The following is a 12,570-nucleotide window of genomic DNA, read 5'->3' on the forward strand; positions in this document are numbered from 1 at the left end:
CTCCTCCATCCTGCATCCGAACCAAGCTAATACATGTACATGAACTGCCTGACTCACTGCTGCAAATACAACCGATGTAACAAGCTACCCCAACCTTATGTCTCTGCACCCTAAACCTATAGACTGTGAGCTCTCCGGAGCAGGGCCCTCTTCCTCCTGTGCTAGATTTGTTTAGTCTTTTTATGTTTTGTATTGTATCACAAATCTTTGTCATTGTATACCCCTATCATTGTACCCAGCGCTACGGAATTTGGCGGCGCTATACAAATAAATGATAATAATAATAATAAATAATAACCTGACCACTCCATCCAAAACCTCAAAATCAAAATTCTCAGAGGCAACTTCAAAAACACCATGGAAAGAAAAACCTTTTAAATAAAAATGATAATGCACTTCAACTTGTTTAATTCTGGACTATATGTGGACTCTGGATTCTTAACACATTATCAAAAAATGTTGTAACTAAAATTGACTACTTTCATTTAGTCAATTACATTGTATATTCCACATTCTTTATACATAGGTACACAGGTAAGCCTATGTCCACACTTTTGTCTTTTTTTAACTTTTGTATTCCCCCTGTATATACAATTTCACATCTTTATAGATATTGATTCAATGTTGATATATAACTTTATGTCAGTATATGCTCTCGTATAGCTATATATTTCCCCTGTCTGTTCTCCTACACTGGACACTGTCTGCCTGTTACCTAAGCCCCCCTCATGATTTTTATGACACCTCCTTCTCTCCCTGCACTTTCTGTCTTCTTAGCTATTCTGTGTTTTAAGATATAATCTGTAAATTCCATTGAATAGGTCAGTACTGCTTCAGACTTGATAAAGGAAGGAACTCTTCCGAAAGCTTGTTAATTTATAAATGTATAGTTAGTCCAATAAAAAAGTATCATTGCTCAATTCTATACTCTTGGCCTCCATTACATATGCAGTGTCGCCCGCAAAAGCCTGAAGGCCTTGCGCTGAGTATGGGAGCACCGTAACTCCCGAAAATGCCTGGAAAAATAAACTAACACCTAACGCATGCGCAATGTCTATCTACCTGTCAACCGCAATCCCCCACCGCAATAACTAATAAAGCCTATTAACCCCTAAACCGCCATAGCCCACACCGCAATAAACCTATTCTAGTATTAACCCCTAAACCGCCATAGCCCACATCGCAATAAACCTATTCTAGTATTAACCCCTAAACCGCCATAGCCCACACCGCAATAAACCTATTCTAGTATTAACCCCTAAACCACCATAGCCCACACTGCAATAAACCTATTCTAGTATTAACTCCTAAACCGCCATAGCCCACATAGCCTATTAAATGTATTAACCCCTAATCTGCCGCCGCCGTCGCCACTATAATAAAGTTATTAACACCTAAACCTAAGTCTAACCCTAACCCTAACACCCCCCTAACTTAAATATTATTTAAATAAATCTAAATAATATTAATATTATTAACTAAATTATTCCTATTTAAAACTAAATACTTACCTATAAAATAAACCCTAAGATAGCTACAATATAATTAATAATTAAGGGCTATTTGTAATTTAGTATAGGGTAGGGAATTTTATTATTTTGGGGGGCTTTTTTATTTTATTAGGGGGCTTAGATTAGGTGTAATTTGTTTAAACTTCTTGTAATTTTTTTTATTTTCTGTAATTTAGTGTTTGTTTTTTTTGTACTATAGTTTATTTAATTAATTGTATTTAATTTTAGGTAATTGTAGTTAATTAATTTAATGTATTTAATGATAGTGTAGTGTTAGGTGTAATTGTAACTTAGGTTAGGATTTATTTTACAGGTAAATTTGTAGTTATTTTAACTAGGTAGCTATTAAATAGTTATTAACTATTTAATAGCTATTGTACCTAGATAAAATAAATACAAAGTTGCCTGTAAAATAAAAATAATTCCTAAAATAGCTACAATGTAATTATTAATTATATTGTAGCTATCTTAGGGTTTATTTTATAGGTAAGTATTTAGTTTTAAAAAGGAATAATTTAGTTAATAATAGTAATATTATTTAGATTTATTTAAATAATATTTAAAGGATAACTAACTTTTTGTTTTAATATGCAAAACCGACTATACATTTAACATAGCAATTATCATAGAATGTACCTTTTTATTTCAGAAAACGAAGCTCCCTTTTGCAGAAAAATAACGTTTTAGTTTGTCTCAATGACATCACATTATCCAGCCCTCAAATGTGGGCCGTCTAAGGCAGTGTTTTTCAACCAGTGTGCCGTGGCACACTAGTGTGCCGTGAGAGATCCTCAGGTGTGCCACGGCAGACTTACAACAGTGTGAACAACAGTGTGGCATATTTTTTAAACTTTGCTTGTTTTTTACTCCCAGTGCAGGGGTAGTTTGTAGGAGGCAAGGCATAACAACACAATACATACAGTATGTGTGTGTTTGTGTGTATGTGTATATATATATATATATATATATATATATATATATATATATATATATATATATATATATATATATATATATATATGCTGTATTAGGCTTCAATGTGTGATTGTTTTTTAATTTTGGGATGGTGGTGTGCCACAGGATTTTTAAATGTAAAAAAGTTTGCCACAGCAAAAAAAAGGTTGAAAATCACTGGTCTAAGTAATAACATACTTGCCAATCGGATGGCCAGTATTTGCATGCAATTATAATATATTTTCGTCATTCAACGCAAGTGCAATCGTTTTATATTAGTCTCGCATGCGCATATTGCGGCACAGAAGCTGACATGACCGACAGCAGACTGAAAATAACGCATGCGCACATTAAATTTCAATCTATGCGATCGGTATTCCAGCCATTCTACTGTCAAATGTATTTCAATGAGAGCGGTCCAGTATTGCATCGCTATCTGCAATATCCACTTTGAATATTTAAACACTATATTATATATTACTCTGCACTGTAAATGTTAACCTTATAAAAATTAAATATATGCATTTATGTTTTATATATATATATATATATATATATATATATATATATATATATATATATATATATATATATATATATATATATAGTATATATATATATATATTATATTAATAAGAGCAGAAAACTTCAATTGCATTGATTTATATATGAATCTTATTAATAGTGAATCTGTATAATAATCCAAATCTTTTAAACACTGTTATTTAAATATCCAATTTTACAAATCAGCAATTAAAATCAATATATGATTTGTAATAATCATATATTTTGCTCGTCCATCATAGGGAGATTCTATTATATATTCCATAATTAGACCGCAACAAATTAAAAAACAATAGAAATATACTGTATATTGCATTTTGTGTAACAGTGTATATTTCTTCTTGCTCGTTAAATCTAGGGCGATTCTCGAAGCGCTCACACGCCAGATACTTACGTTAACTGCGCAGCATACTTTTCTGGTCTATAGAGCGTGTCTTCTTCCCCATAAGACGGTGATGTAGGAGATGACGTTGCAGTAAATCGCGCATGCGCATTGCGTTAGGTAGTCGCCATCTTCCAACTGGAGTTGTCCTCCAGGATTGGAATACAGTAACGGCTAAGAAATCAGTGGGTTTGGAAAAAGGTAATAATTCACCTACAGATATATTAAAAACGCTAAATATTTCAAACGGGTTGTACATTGAAAAACGTTTGATTGAAAGGTATACTATTGTTACAACACGAGTGTATATTTGACTACAGTTTCCCTTTAAGTTAGGGGGGTGTTAAGGTTAGGGTTAAACTTAGGTTTAGGGTTTAATAACTTTATTATAGTGGCGGCGGCAGATTAGGGGTTAATACATTTAATAGGCTATGTGGGCTATGGCGGTTTAGGGGTTAATACTTGAATAGGTTAATTGCGTTGTGGGCTATGGAGGTTTAGGGGTTAATAATGTAGTTATTACTTGCGGTGTGGGTTTGATGGCGGATATAGGGGTTAATAGTTTAAATAGGCATATTGCGTTGTGGGGGGTTGTCGGTCTAGGGGTTAATACATTTAATATTAGTAATGAGAGGGGGGGGATTGCGGATATAGGGGTTTTACGTGTCAGGCTTATTTTTGGGACGCAGGTTAGACTTTTACGGGAGATTTGTTATTTTCTTTAATTTTCTTAGGCACCGGCAGTTTCTAAAGTGCCGTAAGTCACTAGCGACTCCAGAAATTTGTATTTACGCTTATTTCTGGACATCGCTAGTTATCCGACTTACGCCACTTAGGAAATGCCGGCGCCATATATGTAATACCCCAATGTGCAAGGTGAAATTACGGGCGGCGCAGGTTTCCACGCTTGCGCCGAAACCTGCGCAGTATATTTGATCACGCCCTTGTTATTTTGATATCTAAATCTCTGGACTAACACGGCTACTCCAATCAACGTAACTTTTTTATATAGAGGGAGGCCCAATTAGTATAAAACAAGCCAAATGTGAACGAGCCAAGAGTAAAAGCTTGGTTCCTTATTCAGAATTTCCCATTGAAATGAATGGAAATTATGGTGCCACGTTTGGTGCCAAATTTCATGATTAATATCATATTAACTTTGCAAATTGTTGTTTAATAAATAATTACTTTCATGAATTAAGAAGCCAAGCTGAATAAGATGCTGGGTGAATAGTAAGCGATCTTCGAATTAGAAGATGGATTATGAGTATGGTAAGGCATTTTGTAATAGAAAACATACAGCGTTTGAGGATATGCTGCTTTATGAGAAAACTAAGTTCACGTAAACATTGTAAAATATTTTTGTGATTCAACATGCAAACGGATGTAGTATCATTTGTAACTATTAATTATTTCTTTATTAGGTTTGAGTAAAAAATTGCGAAATGACAGGCTGTAAAATACAAGAGAGCCTCTAATAAAAATATAACTAATGAGTGTGGGAGTGGGACTCTTTCTGAAGCGTAACACTATGCGGAGGGATTTTATCAAAATAGCAGAACATGATTCTGTTCACTACATTGCACATTGTAACCCCGCCTTGTATGTAAATTTAGTCGAGTGTTTGTCCAGTATCTGTTTTGTTGTCACTGTTTGCATCCGCCCCCGGAAGTGTATCTCTTCGGCCTGGGGGACGCACGCCTCTTGTGTGTACCAGCCTGGCTCTGGGCACAATGGCGGCCCGGGCTGGTAGAGCAGGAGGCACGGTGCGGTCTGTCCATTCCTGCGAGCACTGGGAGATTGTAAAACCGTCTGTGAGTGAGCTGTGTCGTGAGGTGCGCAGTAACATTCTGTGCACAGTGAAGGGCTGCGGGAAGGTTTTACCCAACCCACCAGCCCTCAATATGCACCTGGTGAAGTCCCACCGTGTACAGGTGAGGGGAATCTAACCCGGAGGGAGGTATTAGTGAAACTCTGTTTTTAGCTGTGATTTATGTCATCCTTCAGTAGCTATGAGTCTTTCACTGGGAGCAATATCCAGTAGCAGTTTCATTAAAGGGATAGGCTACAAAATAATTGTTATTGTTTTAAAACATAGATAATCCCTTTTATTACCTATTCCACAGTTTTACATAACCAACACAGTTATATTAGTATGCTTTTTACCTCTATGATTACCTTGTATCTAAGCATCGTCTGTCAGCCCCTTATCACATGACTTTGTATTTATTATCTATTGACTTGCATATAGTACAGTGTTGTGCTAATCCTCTGGCGTGAAAACAATGTTATCTATATGGCCCACATGAACTAGCAGTCTCTTGTGAAAAGCAAATAAAAAAAAGCATGTGATAAGAGGCTGTCTATAGTGGCTTTGAAACAGGCTGACATTTAGAGGTTTAAATGTAATAAAGTATATTAATCTAACAATGTCGGTTGTGCAAAACTGGGGAATGGGTAGTAAGGGCATTATCTATCTTTTTAAACAATAACTGTTTTAGTGTACACAGTCCCTTTAACATCTTTAAATTTGTAGTATATATTATTATTAATAATACGGACTACACTCTACACAATCTGTAGTTCTGTCTGGCGATCAGTACAGCAGGCTTTAAACCTTAGTATTTTCCATTATAAACAGCTATGTTATACATAAAATAATTTGTAGACGCTGCAGTTTCAGGTTGCTTTGAATTAGTAAGAAAATCATCATGATAAACTATAGTCTATTATGTGTTAAAACATCATATTCAAGCTTAATTTCACAAACCCAGTACTTGTCCACTTATTTATTCTTATGCAGCAAAGGAAAAACTGTGTTTCTCAATTTCACCATCAAACATCCCTTGACAGGCTTAGAACCTGATGGTCCTGTTACACCGCTATTATCAACTTGTTACATCCTAGTGCATAGTTAAAGTGAATGTAAATTTTCACGAATGAAAGCCCTGTTTTTAAAAATACTATTAAAAACACGGGCACTTTCATTCATGAAAGTTTACATTGCAGCCATTTTTTTTTTAAATACTTGCCTTTTATTCCTTGCAAGCTTGATACACCGGAGCAACGATTCCGCCACCCCCAGGTCGTTTCTTTTGTCAGAAATGACTAATCCGGCTTCCTCCAATCACAGCGTGGCCTCAGGCAATGTTTGCTCTGGGGGGAAGCTGTTATTGGAGGAAGCCGGATTTGTAATTTCTGACTTAAGAAGAGGACCTGGGGGCGGGGAATCGCTGCTCCAGTGTTCCAAGCTTGAAAGGAACAAAAGGCAAGTATTTTTAAAAAATGGCTGCTATGTAAACTTTCATGAATGAAAGTGCCCCTGTTTTTCATAGTATTTTTTAAAATAGGGCTTTCATTTGTGAACATTTACATTCACTTTAACCCCTTGTTTGCTGAAGAAGCACAAACAAACAATGTAGGTGGACATTACTGTTTTGTGTTATGGTAATTATGTGGTTAATCATCAGTGTAATCTGTGTTTTAATAGAAGCCTAAAGGGCCATTCACTATTTTCTGTACATACCTGGAGCCTGGTTATTTTTTTATCAAGACATTATTTCTATAAAATATATTATCAGACTGCAGAACATTATTCTGGATTTTGACTTCTACTTTAATAGATAATGTGTTGTCTCCATAGTGTTGCTCATTTGGAATCTGCTAATTTGCATACCTTATTGCCCTCTAATGTGTATTATGCTACTCCTAAGACTAACAGACCCTCAGATATGTGCTCTGAATGTGTCGGTTAACTACCTGTTTTCTCTCCTTCACAGGGACCATTCTCAACTTTTTATAAAAATGACTAATTACATGGTGATTACTTTTCTTCGTTTTAAAGCACCATAGGCCTATAGCCAAAACCTGACGTCTCTCATGGGATCTGTACATTACTTAGTATTGCTTAGATCTTAGATTCTTCACAGGGAATTTTGTTTAGATGCTCAGTTTCAGCTCTGTTCCAGTAGATCACTGCGGCTCCCGAGCGGTACTTTAACTGAGTTTAACCCCTTTGTGGGGGTTAAACACAGACTTGCAGCATTGCTAGTGTTAAAATTATATGCTCAAACAAATTGGAGCTTGTACTGTATTTTTGTTTTTTTTTACTATCATGGACCAAGTGAAGCAAGAAGGTAGCTTACTGCCATCCTCCTGACCATAGAGTAAACTGTGGTTTAAAAATATATGCACAATTGACGACTTTACAGTTTGGCAAAATGTTTTGTTCAAAGCTACAAATAGATCATGTGTAGAAAGGGTACCTTTCACCTCAACATACGAAATAAGGGCACAGACCATGTCCTCTTTATTTAAAAAAAAAAAAAAAAATAATAATAAAAAATTTGTACCCACACATGATCCTTTCATCGCCAACAATCCACATACATTTAATTGACCCCATGATCTTTTGTAGCTAGTATTGTCTTTCCAGACACAAATGATCCAATAACCATTTTGAACTTAATCCCATGGATGACTACTTGGGCATCCTTCTTCCAGAGTGTCAAATGTATACCAGATATGCTTTGGCTACGAAATTTACCTTGACCCTTCTATGAATAGCGGTAATGGTTTTAGTCTAACCTTGTAGCTCTTATGAAGATGGCCTTTAAAATCTACTTCTTGTCCTTGGGTCTCCTTTTAATTTTGGTAAGTGTTTCTAATTCAATATAGAATCATTCTGTTTCATTCTGAGAGTTTTGGAACATGGACAATTCATGTTTTTCATCGAGTACAAGGATGCTTCATATCCCCATTCATCTCAACCAGACGCATTCCCTTATTTGCTGAAACCACAGCATGCAACATGCCACTGTTTTCACCCACCTACGGTTTCAAAGGCATTGGCTCAAATGTGTTAAGCTTTTTGTGGTTTTCTTCATCTGTCTGGATGTCATCATCATTTTCTCTATCATTTTCATGGATGGACTCTTTACTGGACCCCTAAGACTGTTAGTAATAGGATCGTCCTAATTGTTTTTTTATTTCCTAAGGTTTAAACACAGGATAGTTAGTGCCAAGAGCCATTCCAGATCTGTGTTTTTAGGGTAGAGATGGAAAACCATTTCCTTGATCATAAAGACCCTGTTCCCCCTGATATATTTTTTTTTTCTTTCCGCTGCTCACTCTTCATCCAGTGACCTCTAAATGCTATTTAGTGTCCTTCTTTGCCAGCCTATTCCAGTTTTTCAACATTGGGCTTTATCTTGCTAGTTTGTGGGGTTTTTTTGTAACCACTTGATGCTTTTTATAATCCCATTCCCTGCTGTAACCATATTTGGCAGAAAAGTTGCTGGCTTTTTATTTTTTTTATTTTTTTTTAAATAGCCTTTCCTTTTAAAAAGAAAAATATGTTAGAATATAGAATCGGGTAGCTAAAAGTTTACTTACCTTGCATGTGTAGACATCATCAGGAGAGCACTACATTTAGTTGAACGGTGTGTTAAAACTATAGCGGCGTAGAGGACATCTACAAATGGAAGGGAAGTAAACTTTTAGCTGCCTAGTTCTATACAGTATTCTAACATACTTTTTTAAGAGGAAAGCCTGTCCTTAAATTATGTAATTCTGCAAATATTGCAGAATTATGCAGCATTTTAAACATTTAGTGTCCCTTTTATTAGATGCAAATCTTTTTGTTCTTTGTTAATGACTGACATGCTAGCATTTTAGTGTGCTAGGGTGATTAACTGTGTCCTGTATAATGACATTGCTTGTGTGTCCTATATACTGAAATCTGATACCAGAAATTATTAATTGCATTGTAAAAGTTCTGTGTACAAAATTTTGCTGCCAATATTTGTATTGTACTGCAGTCCAGGGACATGCACTCGTTTAAAAGCCAAGTGACACACAACCTGTCAAATTTTAGAAGTAAAAAAAAATAAAAATTACTCTAATTCGTTAATGTGTCGTTTTATCCCTAGTGACGTTGCAGTATATTAGCTATGTGGCATGTTCCTTTAACTTTACTTTGATGTTGTTTACAGGACCTGCATGGTTAAATATGTACCATTTTTTTCTCCTACATTTTTAACGTACTGTTTCTTGCACCCCTTTAAAGGGACATTCCGGTCAAAACTGAAATGCACATAATTGAATTACATGTTTGGATAGAAATAGGTTTACATATATAGGTTATATATTGGCAAAAATCCTTCTAGTAAAAGTTCTCTATTTTATTGTTGGCATTTTTCTCTGCACTTGCATGTGAAGCATAGCTAGATATTCTCGGGGCTCAAGCATATTAAATACTGAAGCTGCTCAGAGAGCCATCGGGTCTTGTATCTTGTAAGCAAACAAAAGATAACTGATCATAGGATAACATCACATGAAAAGTGAAGTTATCCTATGTGTACAAAAATTTATCTTGAGTGTGGTATTTTTTTCATTGGAAACGATATGTTGGCCATGAATTATGTGAATAGCTAGCAAGTCATGTTTATGCTTTAAAAAATCTGTAATGTTTAAATATAGATCTTTCCAATAACATTTCAGATCTGCAGTTCTGCAGCAGCTATCTCCTTGGAACTTAGTTGCAATAATGTTTGCTCACTTATTTTCTTCCAGGATGGAATTACTGATCCCACCTTAAGAAAACATTTAAAATCATCCCAGAAGTTATACTGCTGTCCTATTGAAGGTTGCCCCAGAGGAACAAACAGACCCTTTTCCCAGTTTTCACTTGTAAAGCAGGTAAATGTAGGACTGATGCAAAAAAATTAAATAAAAAATATAGAAATCAGAGTTTCTGAAAAACGACACACACACCTACCTAAATGTTAATAGCCAGAATTGTTATAGAAGACTCAGTAAGACTCTTTAAATCATGATTTTCTACATTTGTTTCATTTTTAGAATAATATAACATTTCAGATTTTATCAGACAACTACTGATTTGGTTATATACCATTAGAAAAATATAGATGACTGAAATGAATAAAATTATTGGGTTTAATAGGTTAATCCATTCATATTTTATCAACTTTTCAGCTGTACTTTACCGGAAGGAGAAAAATAATCATTACCCTTTTTAATAATAATTTTAATTAATTTATGTAACTAAAACAATAACATAGTTTTCACTTTATTTTTAATGCTTGCCCCTCCCACATCACTTTTCATTGAGCTTCTTGAAACTTAGTAAGGGTTGATTTTGTTACATACATTTGCAAGGGAACAATGACACAAAAGGGACAGCAAAATCCATATTTAACTTTCATGATTCTGAACATGCAATTCTAAACAACTTTCCAATTTACCTCTTATCTCATTTGCTTTGTTCATTTGGTATCCTTTGTTGAAAAGCTTACATGTGTAGACTCGAGAGCAGCAACGCACTACTGCGAGCTAGCTGCTGATTGGTGACTGCACATATGACTCTTGTGATTGGCTCACCCGATGTTTTCATCTAGCTATCCAGTAGTGCATTGCTCGCTTTCAAAAAATGATACCAAGAGAATGAAGCAGATTTAAAGTGAAGGTCAATTTTCATGTGAAAATGCCCGTTTTTTAAAAAAAAACTATTAAAAACAAGGACACTTTCATTCATGAAAATTTACATTTCAGCCGTTTTCTAAAATAAAATATACTTACTTTTTCTTCTTGAAGCCGCTCCAGTGCTTCACCAGCCCGTCGCAAGCCTCTTCATACATCAACAATGACAATTCCAGCATCCTGCAATCACGGCTCCCCCCCCCCACGATGGAATCCTTGCCTGAGGCAAAGCCGTGATTGGAGGAAGCCAGTTTTGTCATTGCTGGGTAAGTAAACCAGGAAGAAGCAGGCGGGGCATCGTTTCAGAACGGCGATACGGCATTTCAGAAGAACAAGGTAAGTATTTTTAAAATCCGGTGCCATGTCAATTTTCATGAATGAAAGTGCCCCTGTTTTTAATAGTTTTTTTTTTTTTTTTAAAAACCGGGCACTTTCACATGAAAATTGACCTTCATTTTAAAAAGAAGTAAATCTGAAAATTGTAAACTGTCTGAATCATGAAAGAAACATTTAGGGTTTATGTTTTCTCAAGTTTGCATGTTTATTGTATTACACTTTCTGTTATAAAGAAGAGGCCTGTTATTTCTGCAGATACAAATTCACAGTTTTGAGAACACCAAGAATGTGATATCTTCTAGATGCCCAAAAATAGTCTTGCAGAAACCTCTGAGAGAGCATGATATTGTGAATGGGTAAATAACTTAATTTATCAAAAAACTAAAAAACATAATTTATGTAAGAACTAACCTGATAAATTAATTTCTTTCATATTGGCAAGAGTCCATGAGCTAGTGACGTATGGGATATACATTCCTACCAGGAGGGGCAAAGTTTCTCAAACCTCAAAATGCCTATAAATACACCCCCCACCACACCCACAATTCAGTTCAACGAATAGCCAAGAAGTGGGGTGATAAGAAAGGAGCGAAGGCATCAACAAGGAATTGGAATAATTGTGCTTTATACAAAAAAATCATAACCACCATAAAAAGGGTGGGCCTCATGGACTCTTGCCAATATGAAAGAAATGAATTTATCAGGTAAGTTCTTACATAAATTATGTTTTCTTTCATGTAATTGGCAAGAGTCCATGAGCTAGTGACGTATGGGATAGCAAATACCCAAGATGTGGAACTCCACGCAAGAGTCACTAGAGAGGGAAGGATAAAAATAAAGACAGCCAATTCCGCTGAAAAATTAATCCACAACCCAAATCAAAAGTTTTAATCTTTATAATGAAAAAAACTGAAATTATAAGCAGAAGAATCAAACTGAAACAGCTGCCTGAAGTACTATTCTACCAAAAACTGCTTCTGAAGTAGAGAAAACATCAAAATGGTAGAATTTAGTAAAAGTATGCAAAGAAGACCAACAGGCCCATTTATCAAGCTCCGTATGGAGCTTGAAGGGCCGTGTTTCTGGCGAGTCTTCAGACTCGCCAGAAACACAAGTTATGAAGCAGCGGTCTAAAGACCGCTGCTTCATAACCCTGTCCGCCTGCTCTGAGCAGGCGGACAGGAACCGCCGGAAATCAACCCGATCGAATACGATCGGGTTGATTGACAGCTCCCTGCTGGCGGCCGATTGGCCGCGAGTCAGCAGGGGGCGGCGTTGCACCAGCAGCTCTTGTGAGCTGCTGGTGCAATGTTAAATGTGGAG

At 35.8% G+C, this 12,570-nt stretch overlaps 1 protein-coding gene across 1 annotated transcript in view; it reads left to right on the forward strand.

The window, feature by feature from the left end:
- Positions 1-5,090: 5,090 nt before the first annotated feature.
- The window catches only part of ATMIN (ATM interactor), an 84,901-nt gene continuing 77,421 nt past the window's right edge, over positions 5,091-12,570 (forward strand). The window contains exons 1-2 of the mRNA XM_053700613.1: positions 5,091-5,345; positions 9,985-10,110. Of these exons, the coding sequence (XP_053556588.1) occupies positions 5,145-5,345; positions 9,985-10,110 (327 nt within the window). The 5' untranslated portion in view covers positions 5,091-5,144. The remainder of the gene's footprint in view (positions 5,346-9,984; positions 10,111-12,570) is intronic.

This window comes from Bombina bombina, chromosome 1, assembly GCF_027579735.1.
Source record: "Bombina bombina isolate aBomBom1 chromosome 1, aBomBom1.pri, whole genome shotgun sequence".
Classification (NCBI taxonomy): domain Eukaryota; kingdom Metazoa; phylum Chordata; class Amphibia; order Anura; family Bombinatoridae; genus Bombina; species Bombina bombina.